Source organism: Pituophis catenifer, unplaced genomic scaffold, assembly GCF_029215685.1.
Source record: "Pituophis catenifer annectens isolate HBS135680 unplaced genomic scaffold, rPitCat1.0.hap2 SCAF_3, whole genome shotgun sequence".
NCBI classification, from domain to species: Eukaryota; Metazoa; Chordata; class Lepidosauria; order Squamata; family Colubridae; genus Pituophis; species Pituophis catenifer.
The window spans coordinates 3,194,170-3,213,056 of record NW_027256883.1 but is presented as its reverse complement, the minus strand read 5'-3'; the positions used below and the strand labels follow the sequence as shown (position 1 = coordinate 3,213,056).

The 18,887-nt window shown below is 44.1% G+C and overlaps 1 protein-coding gene across 1 annotated transcript; it reads right to left on the bottom strand.

Annotated features, from left to right (window-relative positions):
• Nucleotides 1-520: 520 nt before the first annotated feature.
• Nucleotides 521-17,620, bottom strand: LOC139315569 (secreted Ly-6/uPAR-related protein 1-like). The gene is made up of 3 exons (XM_070941960.1): nucleotides 17,521-17,620; nucleotides 7,365-7,484; nucleotides 521-723 (listed from the first exon to the last, which is right to left on the bottom strand). Exons 1-3 carry the CDS (start codon nucleotides 17,618-17,620, stop codon nucleotides 521-523), a joined length of 423 nt encoding a protein of 140 aa, XP_070798061.1.
• Nucleotides 17,621-18,887: the final 1,267 nt, after the last annotated feature.

Genomic DNA, 18,887 nt, shown 5'->3' with positions numbered 1-18,887 from the left:
AGGTCCCCGCAGTTCTCCTCCTCCTCTCCACAAACATTTCTAGCACTGATAATTGGGAAAGTTGGGTGATGAAACATTTCCAAGAAAACAAGCGAACAGAGAACAGCAAGGACACCACAGTTCTCCTCCGCCCTTCTCCTCGTCCTCTTCCTCCACCCCTTCTTGCCCACTCCACAAACCTCACTCTCTTCTTGCAATGCTGATGTTGTGCATTGAAAGGCCTGCAAGAAAACCGCCCTGAGTCCTATTGGAGAAGGGCGGTATAGAAATGGAAACAAACAAACAAATAAATAAATAAATAAAGAGAACAATCAAGTTGAGAGAACTCCAAGGACCCCACAGTTCAACCCTGAGCTACAGATATTTTTGCAGTAAGTTCCAGACCAAAGTTTCTGTTCCCATTTTCTTTATTTGAGACAAAGAGGAATCCAGGAATAGGAAGAGAGGACAGCCCATCATTGAACCCATCGTTCTAAGAAAGTAAAGTAGACTCTCAGCCAAATCCTGGAGCAATTCAGTCTCAACTGAAGACGAGGAAGAAAGAAGCCAGAATTCCTCCCAACATGGTGTAGCTGATCTCTAGCCAGGAGGCCCCACTATGGTTGCAGAGGTCAGTGCGGCAACAGGTCATCAGACGCGTGGAACCAATTTCGTCTATCTCGGAAAGGTTGCAGGTCAGAGAACAGGACCGTGTGACTGTGAGTTCGCCCACAAAAGGGTAGACTGCCAAACAACCAGAAAAATCCAGAGAATTCAGGCATTGCTTTATGGCAAAAAACACACACAAAGACCTGTATATCCTGCTAGAATTGACCCCATGATGTCCTCCAATCTCTCCTAATATCTGGACCGCCTTGGAAGGATGAGATCTGTAGGACATCTTCTCTGATGGATATTTAGACTGCGAACATCTTAAGATCATGCAGATCCATCCAGGTATCGCTCAGGAATACCCACAGTTCCTCACACCCATAGATGCTGATGTCAGCATTCTGATGCTGCCATAAAAAGGAGGAGAAGAGGCTTGACTTTTCACCTACTTATTTTCTCTGTAGATAATATCCCCTAGGAGATGGGATGGTGGGGGGGAACATTCCTGTGGGCTGAGGTCAGAAGCTGGGGAGACTGACTTGGAAGATGGCCAATGAGAAGATGAGAATTGGGGAACGGAAAGGGAAGGGTTTGGGGGTCAGAGGGTTAGTATCGGCTACGACAAAGTCGGGGCCAGATCTGTCGTACTCAATAAATGGAATATTTCAGCAAAGATTAATTGTTTGGGAGTGCAATTTATTTGAGATGACATCGAAACCTGACAGCTGAGTTGCCAACCTGTTCTACTTTAGGTTACTTTATTGTCATTGCACCTCGTACAACAAAATTAAATGCCATCTTCAGTGTACATCATACTTTAATAATTATTTAATAATTTATATATATATATAAATTAAATAATTTATTTAATAATTTTAAATTATTTTAATTGATGTTTGTCTTGTGCTTTTAATAGGCTGTACACCGCCCTGACTCCTTCGGGAGAAGGGTGGTATAGAAATATAATAATAATAATAATAATAATAATAATAATAATAATAATAATAATAATAATAATAATAATAATAATAAAAATAATAATAATAATAATAATATTATTATTATTATTATTTATTGGTTAATCTTTAGTGAGATTCACAGCCTTTGAGGCTGGTTAATAGCTCAGCAGCTCGAGTCCTAACCAAGGACCTAGGAACTGTTAAGGTATCGTTGGAGGATGTAAGCTGTTCCGAGTAAGGTGGTTTTTTGTAGAGTCAAAATGTTCAAGTCCGGCAAATTTAGAATTTCTAAATAGCGGGGTAGCCCTTTGGGTATTGCTCCGAGGGCTCCAATTACAATCGGGACAACACACGATTTCTTTTTCCACAGTCGCTCAACTTCAATTTGCAAGTCCCGGTACTTTGTGATTTTTTCTTGCTGCTTATCTTCAATTCGTGCATCACCAGGTATTGCAATGTCAATGAACCATACCTTTTTCTTTTCAACTATTGTTATGTCAGGTGTGTTGTGGACCAAGTGCCTCTCAGTCTGAATCCTAAAGTCCCACAAGATATTATTATTATTATTATTATTATTATTATTATTATTATTATTATTATTATTATTTAAGAAAACTATAAAAATAAAACAAAAACACACATCCTTCACATTCTATACAACTAAAACCCCTGATATTGCATTAATATTGCACTATACAGTAGAATTCAATATAGTTACTGCCCTGGGATAGAAGCTGTTTTTCAGCCTATTGTCCTGTACCGTCTGCCAGATGGTAATAGTTCAAAAAAAAAGGGTGCCCAGGATCAGATGGATCTTTAAGAATGTTTTGAACTTTCTTAAGGCAGCAGGGGCTATAAAGCTCTTCCCAAGAGGGGAGAGGACAACCAATCTTGCTCTGGGCAATGACGTTGACTCTCTGGAGCGCCATCCTATCTGCCACTGTGCAATTGGCAAATCATGCACAGGTGCAGTAAATTAAAATACTCTCTATGGTGCAATGGTTGAAGGTAATTCTACCAGCAAATTTTCATTCAGTTGTTGTTTCCCAAGAAGTCTCAGGTAGAATAATCTACTCTTCCAACTTTAGGATTTCACTGTAGCACAGAAAGTTCAAGTAAGCAATTTTCTTTTGGGTTATTCCTTCCTTTCATCTCTCCTGCCCTGCAGTTGGGGATCCCATGGTCAGCAGAGTAGAGTTCTAGATAATTATAGGGCAAGGCAATAGCTGTAATGGGAAGGGCACTTTCACGTCTGGGCATGTGCTAGCCTTAAAAATGACTCGAGTCCTCAGAGGTCCTTTGTTGGTCTGCTGTGTTAGAAAATGAGCCCACTTATTTCTGGTGCGGTTGTGGCAACAGAATCATCATCAAATCTTTAGTGATGGGCCTAGAAGTGACCTTGTTAATCTTCTAGTCCAGGAGTGTCAAACTTGATTTCATTGAGGGTTGCATCAGGGTTGTGTTTGACCTCGAAGGGCCAGGTGTGGGCATGGCTGATGGTGGGCATGGTTGGTGGTGGGCATGGTCAGCTTAATGTCACTTGTGTCAGGGGCATCTGTGGTGGCCAAGTGCTAAGGAAGGACTTCCCTGTGACCCTCCTTCACTCTTATTATAATCTTTCTATCTTCCTTCCTTCCTTCCTTCCTTCCTTCCTTCCTTCCTTCCTTCCTTCCTTCCTTCCTTCCTTCCTTCCTTCTTTTTCTTCTTTTTCCTTCCTTGCTTCCCTAATTCTCCTTTCTTCTTCTTTTCCTTCTTTCCTTCTTTTTCCTTCCTTGCTCTCTTCCCATCATCCCTTCTTTTTCATCCTCTTTCCTCATTTCCCTTTCTCCTTTCCTCTCCCTTCTTGCATGCTCAAATGCAAAAGGGGAAACATTTCTCCTTTTGTTTTCAGTTTGTTTTGATAGCCCTCTGCCAGGGAAAATGGAGCCGGATGGGGGCTGCACACGCCTCACTCCCCTGAGCTCCATTTTCCCTGGCAGAGGCACTGTGAGCTGGTCCTTTGCTGTTTCCAGGCCAGCCCCGTGAGCATTGAGTTTGATACCCCTATTCTAGCCCAACCCCCAAACCAAGGCAGGAGATCTTCTACCCTCCTGGACAAGTGGTTGTCCCATGTTTTCTTGAAGACCTCCAGTCAGTGGTAGGATTCAGCCAGTTCGCACTATTCGGGAGAACCGGTTGTTAACTTTCTAAGCAGTTCGGAGAACCGTTTGTTGGAAGAAATCTTATTTTGTTTTTTTCCACTTTACAGGGCTAATCCTGTAAGGAAGGCAGGAAGGAAACATTCTGGTGTTATTTCTAGCCTAATCTTTATTGCCCTCCTTACAGAAACTGCCTCTCTGGTTAACCCTTATTACATTGTAACAGCTAAGGCGAAGCACCCATCGACGTGAGTGACGTTGAGTTGGCCATGCCAACATGGTTACATGACCACACTGAGCCACGCCTACCCAGCTGGTCATTAGGGCAGAGAACCAGTTTTTAAATTATTTGAATCCCACCACTGCCTCCCGTGATGGAATACCCACAACTCTGGGAGGCAAGCTATCCCACCGATTAATCATTCTCACTGCCAGGAAATTCCTCCTTATTTCCAAACTGGATCTTCCTCTGAGGAGCTTCCACCTATTGCTTCTTGTCTTGCCCTCAGGAATTATGGAAAATAATTCAATCCCTTCTTCCTTGTGACAACCCTTCAAGTATTGGAAGATCCTATCATGTCTCTCCTGAGTCTTTTCTTCATTAGGTTAAACATATCCCCTAGTTCCCTTTGCAGTTCATTTTTTTTTTTAATTTGATTTATATGCCGCCCTTCTCAAGAGACTCAGGGCGGCTTACAGTGCGTTAAGCAATAGCCTTCATACTTTTGTATATTTTTATACAAAGTCAGCTTATTGCCCCATAAACTGAGTCCTCAATTTACCTACCTTAGAAAGGATGGAAGGCTGAGTCAACCTTGAGCCTGGCGAGATTTGATCTTACTTTAATTGCAGACAGCTGGTGTTAAATTACAGTGCTTAGTCTGTTGAGCTATCCAGGCTCCTGTACGTTTTAGCCTCCAGCTCCCTAATCATCTTCGTTGCTCTACTCTGCATTCTTTCTAGAATCTCAACATCTGTTTTCTATAATGGTGACCAAAACAGGACAAAGTGTTCCAGTAGTACACTGTTGGGCCATACTTAAGTGTTCACTAGAACTTCTAGATTCCTCTCTCAGTAACTAACATTGAGTCAGGTACCCTCTATTCTATACCTGTGCATTTGGTGGTTCCTGCCTAAGAGTAGGACCTTACTTTTCACAACACTGAACTGCATCTTGTTGTTGTGGCACCTCCAACAATCAAATCAGAGGAGGAGGAGGAGGCATGGGAGTCAGGGTCAGCATCAAGGCAACCCGAGAGCTTCGAGGGGGAAGAGGGAATGGAGCTGGCAGAGAGAGAGGGTGGCAGAGCCTGGGCCATCCGTCAGCCCACAGATGGAGAGTCAACAGCCCCCAGGAGGTCTGGAGGTGGCTGATGAGGAAGAACAGGAACAGCTGGGTCCAGTGCCTGAAACGCGGATGCACAGAAGGCAGAGGAGAGGAGAGCAGTGGAAATCTATGGGCCAGTCCTTGGGACGGAAGAGCCACTGCTGCTAGCGAAGCCCCACCCTAGCTCTGGGGATAATAGGCAGGGGGCAGAGATGAATAGATGTGGCAGACAACTATTCATCTCCTGGCTGGTCGGACTTGTTACCCTGCGTTGAGAGAGAAACTGGCGCTGGCGCTCCTAATAAAGGAATCTTTGAGTTCACTTCAGAGGGTTTGTCGTGTTTGGGGAACTGGATCAAAACACTTGTTGGATAGGGCCCAATGCTCAAGTCACGGGCCTGGTGGCTCAGCAGACTAAAAGCATTGTGATTAACACCAGCTGTCTGCAATTACTGTAAGTTCGAATCTCGCCAGGCTCAAGGTCGACTCAGCCTTCCATCCTTTCTAAGGTAGGTAAAATGAGGACCCAGATTGTGGGGGCAATAAGCTGACTTTGTATAAATATACAAAAGTATATTTTGTATAAAGTATAAAGAGCCTGTAGTACAGTGGACTAAGCACTGTTATTAACAACTGCTGCTTGCAATTACTGCAAGTTCAAATCTCACCAGGCTCAAGGTTGACTCAGCCTTCCATCCTTTCTAAGGTAGGTAAATTGAGGACCCAGATTGTGGGGGCAATAAGCTGACTTTGTATAAATATACAAAAGTATGAAGGCTATTGCTTAGCACATTGTAAGCCGGCCTGAGTCTCCGGAGAAGGGCGGCATATAAATCAAATTAAAAAAAAAAAAAAAGTCTGCCGAGATCCTTCTGAATGTTGAATCTATCTTCCCAAGTGTTGGAGAATTTGATAAGTTCCCTTTCTATCCATAGGGTGTCATAAACTCTGTGGGATGTAGTTAATAAAATCAAGAGTGGCTATCAAAGCTTCATCTGAAGGTTTTGCGCATCACACGTGCACGGTAGAGCTTTGATTCCACGGTTGTGATTGAAGTCTTGACTTTGTGGATCACCTCTGTTGACACTCATGAACTGGAGTGTGCTTTAAACTAAAACGACTGCAGAATTACAATGCCCAAGACCTCCCCATTTCTGGGTTCCTACTATCTAAGGAGAAGTCTATGGAGGTTCTCCGTCCTCCAGGTCCTGGTTGTCTCAAAGGTGCTCTTTTCAAGAGGCAACTGGACTTTCTGGTTTTCCTTTGAAGACGTTTCGCTTCTCATTCAAGAAGCTTCTTCAGCTCTGACTGGATGGTGGGGAATGGATCCTGTCTCTATCCAAAATATGGACCTTGTTGTCTTCAAAAGAGTGGCCTGTGTCTTTTAAAAGACCACATTTTGGACAGAGAAAATAGCTGGTTTGAAGGAGGGGTTAAAGAAGCCATCTATGTCCAAATTGAACAGCCCTCTCTCGACAGAGGGGGGGTGGTGGGATACAATATCATCTATCTCCAGTCTGCAACACAGTCCTTTCAGCAGTTCCAAGAAAGCTCCACACCTTCAAGATGTTTCACTTCACATCTGAGAAGCTTTTTCAGCTCTGACTGGATGGTGGGGAATGGAAGGATTGATACTCCTTGCAGACAAAGCTGGTCATTTGCATCCTTTTAGTCGTTGAGGCCATTTGAAGGTTTATTTGTGTCCTCAGGGTCACCTAAGTGGTGCAAGTGGGTGTGGAGCCTTCTTGGAACTGTTGAAAGGACTATGTTGTAGACTGGAGATAGATGATGTTGTATCCCTCCCCCTCTGTCGAGAGAGGGCTGTTCAATTTGGACATAGATGGCCTTTTTGGCCCCTCTTTCAAACCAGCAGTCCTCTCCGTCCAAAATGTGGACTTTGTGGTCCTCAAAACAGTGGCCTTTGTCTTTTAAATGCTGAATCTTGTCCAGATGGGTTTGTTCTGCTACGTTGTGCCATGCGTTTGTGAAGTGGTTGTTTTGTTTCCCCAATGTACAAATCTCACTGCATTGTACTGCATATGCCATGGAAAAAAAGCACCTTTGGGACAACCATGACCTGGACGACTGAGATTTCCCGTAGACAATTCAACAGGTTCTCCCTTTTTAGTAGCCACCTGTTATCTCAATGTCATTGCCAACATGCAAAATATCTGCACACTTTGTCATGCCCAGGCTGTGAGGTTATGTGAGGATGATCCAGAGACATACATTTTTAATCCCTTTTTCATAGACTGAGGAGGAAGAGGAGAGAAAGTCTTCCCCATTTGACCTTGACCTGTAGAAAGGAAGACTTGAGCGTCTTGGATCAACTTTGTCCTTCAACCTCACCTTCTTCAAGAGAATGCATTGTCGTCATACACATGGTTTGGTTTGGCATACAGTTAGTCACTGTCATGCATTTCTCAGGTCTTGTGGGCTCCCGGCATGAAAAACATCGCAGAGATTGGGCTGTCGTGAAAAAAAAGAAGCATATATAAACGTCTAGAGCTACTAAACAAGGAGAGAGAACTGCAACTGGATTAAGGTTCATTTACTCTTCCTTGGTTCTTAGACAAAATAGAGAACAGAAGGGTTGGATGGGATCTTGGAGATCTTCTAATCCAACCCCCTGCTCAAGCAAGAGATCCTATGCCAGTGATGGCTAACCTTTTTTGCCATCGCGTGCCAAAAGTGGGGGGAGTGTGTGGGGGGGTCGTTTGTGTGCATGACCACACCCATAATTCTATGCGCCCCGCCCCCTGCGCATGCATGTGTGACCCCCCCACCGCTCCCCCTACTTTTGGCATGTGATAGCAAGGTAGGCCCATTTTTCGCTCTCCCCAGGCTCTAGAGCCTTTCTAGGAGCCTGGGGAGGACGAAAATGGCCTTCCCCACTCCCCCGGAGGCCCTCTGGAGGCTGGAAAAAGCCTTTTCCCTGACTTCCAGTGGGCCCAAAAGGCCCAAAGATCAGCTGGCCGGGGCACGCATGCACGCCGGAGCTGATCTCGCATGCCCACTGATATGGCTCCATGTGCCACCTGTAGCATGCGTGCCATAGGTTCACCATCAGGGTCCTATACCATTCCATACAAGTGGGTGTCCAGTCTCTTTTTAAAAACCTCCAGTGATGGAGCACCCACAACTTGTGAAGGCAACTTCTGTTCCACTGGTTATTTGTTTTCACGGTTAGGAAGGTTCTGTCCTTGATAGTTGATGGTTTCCATCCATTGCTTCCTGTCCTGTTTTCAGGTGCTTTGCAGAATAGGTTGACCCCCTCTTGTTTGTTGCAGCCCCTCAAATATTGGAACACTGCTCTCATGTCACCCCTACTCCTTCTTTTCAGTAGACTAAAGTAAAGGTAAAGGTTCCCCTTGCACATACGTGCTAGTCGTTCCCGACTCTAGGGGGCGGTGCTCATCTCCGTTTCAAAGCCAAAGAGCCAGCGCTGTCCGAAGATGTCTCCATGGTCACATGGCCGGCATGATTCAATGCCAAAGGCACATGGAACGCTGTTCCCTTCCCACCAAAGGTGGCCCCTATTTTTCTACTTGCATTTTTTACCTGCTTTCGAACTGCTAGGTTGGCAGAAGCTGGGACAAGTCACGGGAGCTCACCCTGTTACGCAACACTAGGGATTCGAACCGCTGAACTGCCGACCTTTCGATCAACAAGCTCAGCGTCTTAGCCACTGAGCCACTGCGTCCCTTTCCACTAGACTAGACATACCCAATTCCTGCAACCGTTCTTCATATGTTTTAGCCTCCTGTCCCCTAATCATCTTTGTTGCTCTTCTCTGCACTCTTTCTAGAATCTCCACATCTTTTTTGAATTGTGGTGACCAACCTTGGACGTGGTATTTCAAATGTTTGTCTTACAAACATAGTATAAAGTGGTAGTACTATTTCAAATAATAAATACAAATCAAAGCCAAATGCATTACTTTGATCGTCCGTCCAGTTTGCTGTCTGAGTCATTCTGAGACACCCAATTCTTTCAACATATTGTGCTGGATGCAACATGCTTGGCATGTTGCATCCAGCACAATAGCTATTACAACAATGCATACAACAATAGCTATTACAACAATGCATTGTTGTAATAGCTATGGGGATTAAGTTGCCTTGGAGTTGTGGTAAAAGGGACCTTGTGAGCTGCATTCATATATCAAACCTATGAGATGCTGATGCATATTATATCAAATCTATGAGATTCTGCATTACAAGAAATGAAGAAGCTTCTTCGATGAGAAGTGAAACATCTACAAGGAAAAACAAAGTCCGGTTGACTTTTGAAAAAGCACTTTTGGGACATCCATGACCTGGATGACTGAGAATCTCCATAGATTTTAGCCTAATAGGGTATTGATTGATTGATTATATGACATAAAGTCATTGACACACTTAGTGGCCACACATATTCTTCAAGAGAACCTGTCCCCAACCTAGACTTTTGGGACAGAGAGGACTGCTGGTTTTAAAGAGGGATCAAGGAGGATATCTATGTTAAAATTGAACAGCCCTATTTGAGGGGCTGCCCCAGAGAGGAGGGGGTCAAGCTATTTTCCAAGGCACCTGAAGGCCAGACAAGGAATAATGGATGGAAACTGAACAAGGAGAGAAGCAACCTAGAAACAAGGAGAAAGTTTCTGACAGTGAGAACAATCAACCCATGGAACAGAAGTTGCCTTCGGAAGTTGTGGGAGCTTCATCATTGGAAGCTTTCAAGAAGAGACTGGACTGTCATCTGTCAGAAATGGTGTAGAGTCTGCTGCTTGAACGAGGGGTTGGACTAGATGACCTCCAAGATCCCTTCCGACTCTGTTAATCTGTTAAATGGTGTAGGGTCTCCTGATTGGGCAGGGGGTTGGACTAGATGACTTATAAGGTCCCTTCCAACTGTTAACCTGTAACCTATAATCAATTGATAGGAAGGATACAATACAATCTATCTCTACAACCCAGTCAGCAGTTCCAAGAAGGCTCAAAACCCATTTGCACTACTCAGGTGATCCTGAGGACACAGATAAATCTCCAAGTGGCCTCAACGGCCCTCAAAAAGGATGCAAATGACCAGCAGTCTGCAAGGAATATCAATCCTTCCATTCTCCACCATCCATTCAGAGCTGAAGAAGCTTCTTGGATGAGAAGCGAAATGTCTTCAAAGAAAAACGAAGTCCAGTTGCTTGTTGAAAAAGTACCTTTGGGACAACCATGACCTGATGACTGAGGATCTCCCTAGGCATTGTAAGAATCTTTAATCTTATAAGCCCCAATTAGAATATAGAATAGCAAAGTTGGAAAGGACCTTGGTTGTCTTCTAGTCCAACGCAGGAGATCCTATACCCGTTATGGCAAACCTATGGCATGCAGTGCCCTCTCTGTGGGCACACAAGCTGTTGCCCCAATTCAGCTTTGCCACGCATGTGTGCCTCCCACTGGCCAGCTGGCTGTCGGGTCTCTGCTGCACATATGCGGGGGGTGGGGCGCGTGCGGAGGGCACACACGCATGTACAGCGGGTGGGATGCATGAAAGGGTATGTGTGCATGTGCAGGGGGCAGGGCGAATGCAGGGGGGACATGCATGCATGCGTGGGGGTGGGGCAAGTTTAGGGGATGTGCACGCATGTGCGGGGGTCCGCGCATGCATGCATGGAGCATGTGCATGCATGGGGCATGCGCGCAGGGGGAAGTATGCATGCTCGGGGCCGCATGCACATTGCATTTTGGGGGTTTGCATGTGTGCTTTGGGCACTCAGTCCAGAAAAGATTAGCCATCACTGTCCATTCTGGAGAAACTTCCATTGATGGAGCACCTACAACTTCTGGAGGCAAGCAGTTCCACTGGTTAATTGTTCTCACTATCAGGAAATTTCTCCTTAGTTCTAGTTTGGATCTCTCTGATAATCTTCCATCTGTTACTTCTTCTCCTTCCCTTAGGTGCTTCGGGGGCATAAATTGAACTCCTTTTCTCTGTGACAGGCCCTCAAATATTGGAAAACTGCTATTATGTCCCCCTTAATCCTGGTCTTTGTTAGACAATCCTATCCAATTCGTGCAACGTATCATCATATGATTGTTGTGGCTCCGTTACCGGAGCCTGTGTCATCGGCAGGAGAGGACTCCGAGAGTGAAGGGGAGGAGTTGGCAAGGCCTCCCTCTCCAGGACCCTCCTCTCTGGCAATGCCTTCGGTGTCCGCCGAAGGGCAAGAGATAGGGCCGGGGCCAAGCACATCCACACAGCCACAGATGGACAGTGATGAGGGTAATGAGTCTTGGCTGGATCCACGCCAGCGTCGCAGAGATAAGCGCGTGCAACAGAAGAAAAGGTGTGCCCGAGATTAGGCTGAGTCACTGGACCACACACCACAGGATATAAAAGAGAATGTGGTGGCCAGTCAAACCTTGTGATGAACAAAGCTGAAAGCTTCCACGCCATTCTGCATTGCCGGACTTTTGCTTTAAGACTTTGCTAGAGTATCTCTGGACTTGATTAATTCCGTAATTATTGAGCTGCTTTCCTTTGATGTATCAGAAGTGGGGAGAAGTTATCTCTCCTCTTCGTAAATAATAAACTCTTGGCAGGCAGCCACTAGGTTGTTGCCAAGTTCCGTTATCATAAGGAAAAGGATTTTGCCGGCTGGTTTGGTCTTTAACTCCTGAACATCTGTTGGTGTGTATGCGTGGGGTTGGGGACAGAACAATGATCATATTTTAACCTCCATTCCCCTAATCAATCTTGTTGCTCTTCTCTGCACACTTTTTATTTATTTATTAGTCCAATTTATATGCCGCCCTTCTCCGTAGACTCAGGGTGGCTTACAATGCATTATAGCAATAGCTTGCATACTTTTATGTATATACCTGCTTATTAGGGCTTTTGGACCCCCTAAGCGGTGTTGTTCTATATAAAGCTGGCTTATTGCCCCCACAATCCGGGTCCTCAATTTACCTACCTCGAAAGGATGGAAGGCTGAGTCAACCTTGAGCCTGGTGAGATTTGAACTCGCACTAATTGCAGGCAGCTGGCAGCTAAGTGCTAGCACTTAACAGCACTTAGTCCGCTGCACCACCAAGACTCATAAGTGTCTCAACATAAATGGCTCATAAGTGTCTCATCATCTCTTTTTGTATTGGGGTGACCAAAACGGGATGCAATATTTCAAACATGTCTTACAAAGATAGTATAAGAGTGGGAGTAACCCTTCACATGTCCACAACTGAGCCACAAGATCCTGCAAATTCCATGCTGATAAAATCCATTGTGTTGGGATCAGACTTCCTTGCACCTGATACAAAATAAAAATGGTTTGTTTGTTTGTTTTTGCGACTTTCCTTTGTCCTCCCGGCGTTATTTCATGCAATCTGATCTTCCTTTTTCTTAGTCCATTCTTCGGCGATTAGCGGCTGGGTTAACCGAGCTGTTTTGTTGACATCGCTTTAAAAAATGCAATGGTTCTTTAGAGGTACATTTATATAACACACAAAAGGTCCAGAAAACAAGCATTCAGAATGATTTAACTTGGGAGTTCTTAAGAGAACATTTTAATCCTGGGATTATTGGGAGTTTAGAAGGTAGAAATGGAAGGTAGTTCTTTTTTTTTCTTTTTTTTAATTTGATTTATATGCCGCCCTTCTCCGGAGACTCAGGGCGGCTTACAGTGCGTTAAGCAATAGCCTTCATACTTTTGTATGTTTTTACAAAGTCAGCTTATTGCCCCCACAAACTGGGTCCTCAATTTACCTACCTTAGAAAGGATGGAAGGCTGAGCCTGGGGAGATTCGAACTTGCAGTAATTGCAGACAGCTGGTGTTAATCACAATGCTATCAGTCTGCTGAGCCACCAGGCCCATTCTTGATTTACAACCAGTGGTAGGTTTCACATATTCTTACTACGGGTTCGCCACATGTGCATGCTCGCTTCGCATGTGCGCCTTCAGCACAGGCGCCCTGCCTTCTGTGCACGTGCTTTGCTTGTGCACGTACCTTCCTCGAAAACGTAGCTAAATAGGACAGCATTATATTGGGGCTGGTGAGCGGCCCACTCGCAATCACCGCTACCAGTTCACCCGATGTTGTGGTCCGCCAGCAGCCTGGAGAGCTGGCAGCGGAGTGGGACAGCGATGAGGCTGAGGAAGAACATGGGCCAGTCCTGGAGGCTGGGGAAGGCTCAGATGAGGGCTCTGCGTCAGAGGCAGAGATGGGGCCAGGGCCATCAGGGAGTGAGGTATGGATTCCAGAGCCTCCAGAGGCTGACAGTAGAGAGGCAGAGGAACAGGAGGAGCCTGTTCCTAGTGCACGCATGAGAAGAGCTGCCAGAAGGCAGGAGCAGATAAAGCAGAGAGGACAACTCAGGAGTAGGGCCAAGAGATGATTGGCCCCTCCCATAAGGCTTAAAACAGGCCAGTAACGGCGTTTGGGCTTTGCCGGAAAACAACGTTGGTAGCTTCGTCTTCTTTTTCGTCTACGTCTTCTATTTATTTTTGTATCTGGGACTTCTGAACGTTTGCCAAGAAAGGCCTTTGGCAGTTTGCCTAACTGGACCAAGGTTTGCGATAGGACTGAGGAATTTGTGTCGGGAGGAATTTGCTTTAATTTAGTTGAACGACGCTGGGAATGAAGTAATCCTCAGCTGTTCGAATAAAGTTTGTTTGTTTTTTCACGGACTGTTTTTCCTACTACTTACTCGGGCCTGGGTCACAACATCCGAACCGGTCTGAACCGGCTGAATTGCACGTCTGTTTATAACACTTGGCTTAGTCGCTGTTCCAAGTTACAAATTTAAACATTTTATTAGATAAGAGAATAAAATAGAAAAATACAAAAGCAAATGGTAAGACACAGTGAGGAGGAAAAAGGAGGAAGGCAAGTGAGGACGGGAGGAAGAAAAGAAAACTGTCTTTCCCCTTTTCCTCCCCTCTGTGTCTTACTATTTGCTTTTGTATTTTTGTGAGTGTTGAAAGTTACAACAGCACTGAAAAAGGGGATTTATGACCATTGCGGCATCCCCATAGTCATGTGATCAAAATTCGGACACTTGGCCACTGACTCATATTTATGACAGTTGCAGTTTTCTGGGGTCATGTTATCCCGTTTGGCAACCTTCTGACAAGCAAAGTCCATGGGAAAGCCAGATTCACTTAACAACGGCATTACCAGCTTAACAACTGAAGTGATTCATTTAACAACTGTGGCAAGAAAGGTCATAAAATGGGCAAGGCTCATTTAACAAATGTCTCACTTAACAACAGAAATTTTGCGCTCCCTTGTGGTCATAAGTCAAGGACTACCTGTATACAACATAAAATATATCTTTATGTGTAAGAGGGACATTGAATTTTGTCACATTCTTTGACAAAGTGACAAAATTAGTGGACCGGAGGAATGCTGTAGATATAATTTACTTGGACTTCAGTAAGGCATTTGATAAAGTAGACCATAACCTACTACTAGATAAAGTAGAAAAATGTGAGTTAGACAGCATCACCATCAGATGGATTCGTAACTGGCTGACCAATCGCACTCAACGTGTAGTCCTCAATGGAACTACTTTTACCTGGAGGGAAGTATGCAATGGGGTACCCCAAGGCTCTGTTTTAGGCCCAATACCCTTCAACATTTTCCTCAATGATTTGGATGAGGGGATAGATGGGAAACTCATCAAATTTGCAGACACGATTTTAGATTGTACGGAAATGAATAGATTAACGCTAAGAATAAGAGATAAAGAGGAATCAGTGTATTTCAAGACATGGGGAAGATTTTATATATGGTTAGAAAAGAAACATGAAGTCAAGAGGAGAGATAAATGATTTAGATAATAGAAAGTTAAACGAGGGAGAGGATAAAAAAGAAATAGAAACCCAGATGACACCAGAGTAAATGAAAAAGGGGGATGGGGGAAAAGAAAGAAGATAATAAGAATAAGTGTACAGTTATGATGATAATACTGATAGAATAAATCTGAAAAGAAATTGAAAGAAAGTATATACTATTAGACTACAGGAGTTGCTCGGATACCAAACAAGGAGAATATTCCACAGCAAAGAAGATAGAAAGGAGAGAGGAGGAGAGGGTAGGAAGAGGAGAGGGAGGGAGAGGAATGGAAGAAAGGGAAAAGGAGAGGAAGGAAGGGGAGGGGAGAGGAGTAGGAGAGAAGGTGAGTAGGGGGAAAAGAAGAGAGGAGTGGGGGAAAGGAAGGGGAAGTAGGATGAGGTAGGAGAGGAGGAAGGAGAAAGTAGGAGAGGAGGAAGGGAAGGGAAAGAAAGGAGGAGAAGAAGAAGGGTTGTTGCGAAATAAGGGAAAAAGGGTAGAAGAGCAACTCCGAATGTAATTAAAATGCCTTATTTTAATGCTTTCTTTAAGGAAAACATGTAAGGTTGACTCAGCCTTCCCTCCTTCCGAGGTGGGTAAAATGGGGACCCAGATTGTTGGGGGCAATATGCTATTTAGTATACTGTTGATTGTTGTAAGCCGCCCAGAGTCCTCGGAGAGTGGGCGGCATAGAAATATGATTAATAAATAAATAATAAATAAATAAATATGTAGGATTAATTATGTATAAGACAATGTACATTTTATATTATGTGTATAAGAAATAAAACTGAAAAACTTCTCCAAAAAAATAAAAAATTTGCAGATGACACCAAGCTAGCAGGAATAGCCAACACTCCAGAAGATAGTCTCAAGATACGGAAGGATCTTGACAGACTTGAACATTGGGTGCTATCCAACAAAAAGAAATTCAACGGTGAAAAAAGTAAGGTTCTACATTCAGGGAAGAAAAACAAAATGCACAGGTACAGTATAGGTGGTACCTTGCTCTTTAGTAGTAACTGTGGGAGGAATCTTGGAGTCCTAGTGGACAACCATTTAGATATGAGCCAGCAGTGTTGCAGCAGCTGCCAAAAAAGCCAACACAGTTCTGGGCTGCATAAACAGAGGGATTGAATCAAGATCACGTAAAGTGATCATACCACTTTATAATGCCTTGGTAAGGACACACTTGGAATCCTGCATCCAGTTTTGATCGCCACGGTCTAATGAAAAGAAGGACCAGGGGAGATATGATAGCAGTCTTCCAGTATCTGAGGGGCTCCTACAAAGATGAGGGGGGGGTCAAACTATTTTCCAAAACACCAAAAGGCAAGATGAGAAACCATGGATGGAGACTAACCAAGGAGAGACGCAACCTAGAACTACCGGTAAGGAGAAATGTCCTAATGGCGAGAGCAATCAACCAATGGAACAACTTGCCTTCAGAAGTCGTGGGTGCTCCATCACTGGAGGCTTTCAAAAAGAGACTGGATAATCATTTACCTGAAATGATATAGGGTCTCCTGCTCAAGCAGGTACTAGAAGACCTCCAATAGAGTCACTTCCAACTCTATTATCCTGTGTTATTTATGTTCTATGAGTGACAAGAAGACTTCTAGATGAAAAATCTTTCTGTTTTCTTGATTATAATTCCCAGCATTCAAAACACGAATGATAGATCATTGCCTTAAGGTTCTCCAGATCTTCCACCCTTAACGTAGCTTTAGAAGGTGGGAAGATGCCATGGAACAAGTAAGCTTTCCCTGAATGTTTTATCTGGAACATCTTTCCATCTTCTAGATCAAGGAAGATCAAAAGGGAGATCAAAAGGTGACATATTGCAAGACTCTCGAAGTTATTTCAATTTGGGCTATGGCCGCAATGCATTCCATCTGGGTGGAGAAATGGTGAAATATTGCCTCCTCTTACGCTTCAAAAGGAATGTGCAATCTGGCAGTCGAAGTTACCAACACCAGTTCCCTTTGTGTCCTAACACAACTCCTGAGCACCAAGTCTGGTAAAGAACCCCTTCCTTTGGGAAAAAATGCTCCCTCCGCCCCAGGGGTCTGCAACCTTAAAGAGCCATTTGGACTCATTTCCCACAGAAAAGAAAACACCGGGAGCCACAAAAACCCTTCCTGCGTCTGACTATTTCTTGAGCAGCCACAAAACTAGCATATGTAGTCGAATTAAACGTTCTGTTTTCTTCTGAAACTTTCCTTGGATTTATCCATGGTTGGCCTACCGGGGGTTGAAAAGCTCAATAAATCATGTGCTGGCAGGTGTCGCACATTGGGGGTTGTGACACATATTTTGAGTGACAGGGAGCCACAGCAGAGGGGCAAAAGAGCCACATGCGGCTCCAGAGCTGCAGGTTGCTGACCCCTGCTCTACCCAGGGGTTTCTTAACTCGAGGTTTTCAAGAAGAGCCATTTGTCCAGATTTGTCCCGGACAGGAGAGGTTAGACTAGAAGATCTCTAAGGTCCCTTCCAATCTTATTGGTGTGGCTTATGGTCTTCTCTGTGACCTTGCCAACTAGAGCTCTGAAACGTTTTCACAGAGGAGAATATGGGTGGCACGTCTCATTTTTCTTCCCCCAGTGCTGCTACAAATGCAGTAATAAGGCCGTCTCGTATTTCTTCGTCCTAATTAGAGAAAGAGGGGGGATTGATTTAAATAAAAGGTTCTTACCGAACTCCGCAAACCAAACAGCTGTCAGGAAAATGGTTACCAACACCACTCTGCCTCTCACACAGATCTTCACCATCTTAGATTCCCGTTTGGTGCCCATCCACTTTCCGGCTCAACAGGCCGTATCCTCTGTTCTTCTCCCTTGCAAATGAATTCCCCTCCTGACAGAAAATTACTATACGGTGAAAAGTTGTTGGTTTTCAGGCTGAAGGGATTAGATGATCCAAAACCAAAGAGAGAGAGACACACCTTCTCTCTTTGTTCCCCGGTCACTCTTATGCAAAAGCCTTGGTTAAGATTTCTACACTGCTCACAAATTATCCCTTCTTTTTTTCTAGCGTCATCATCATGTCCATCAACCCCAACATCTGTTGCCCTTTACACAACGAGCGATCTAATCATTCTGATTGTGTTTGGTATTTTTTTACTATTAGATATTTCCCAAGGATCCAAGGGAGTTAAAGATGTTATCATAATTATATTTGTTGTTCCAAGTGACACAACTTTTTGTGGTTGATGAGCTGGGATTCTGTCTGTTCCTGTGGTGTTCCTGGCAATTTTCCAGGGGTTTTTTTGAGATGGCATCAAATGTTCTGATCACTAGTTGGCTCTACTACAACTATCTTTCCATGTTTACTCCAGCTTTATTTGAAGATAGGAATTGTGGTCCAAATGTCCCTGGAAGGAGAGAATCTTTTGGACATGATGGCTGGGGAAGATGGGAATTGAGGTCCAAAATGCCCCTGGAAGGAGAGAAATCTTCAGACATACAGACCAGGGAAGGTGGGAATTGTGGATTTCCCCCCCCCCCCAGTTTTTTCTCATTAATTCTTCTATCTCCAGCTACTACAATGTTGATTATCCATACTTTGTAATTAAAGTCATATCTGGCTTATTATGGGCTGAATGTTTATCAATTTGCATCTGGAAATTCCTTTAGGATCTTAACTCTTTGCTTCTTGATCACTTTTTCCAGACTGTGATTCTACCAATTCTTCATTGCTGGTAAGTTATAATTCTAAAATTCCAGTCCATCACAATGATCACTCTATTGTGTCTTTCCAAATACACCATCTGGTCAATCATCTTCCATGGCAATCTTCTTAAACTATTGGTTTTATCCCCTCCACCTTCATCATCACATTGGTTAGGTAGACAAATTTCATAATCAGAATTCCTACTGTTGATCGGTTCTTTGACTTTGCTAATTATTCAGGAAGAGTATTTGTGAATACGGAAGGACTGGACATGAGTTTAGTCCACAGGTGGGCAACTATGGCTGCTTCACAACCTGTGGACTTCAACTCCCAGAATTCCTGAGCAGTCTGGCTCAGGAATTCTGGGAGTTGAAGTCCACAGATCATTAG

Coding starts and splice junctions, on each gene's coding strand:
- LOC139315569 (XM_070941960.1), bottom strand. CDS start 17,620: ATGGGCACCAAACGGGAATCTAAGATGGTGAAGATCTGTGTGAGAGGC. Junction 7,485..17,520: donor TGTTTGGTTTGCGGAGTTCG/GTAAGAACCTTT, acceptor TTTTCACGACAG/CCCAATCTCTGCGATGTTTT. Junction 724..7,364: donor AATGCATTCTCTTGAAGAAG/GTGAGGTTGAAG, acceptor GTTGTTTGGCAG/TCTACCCTTTTGTGGGCGAA.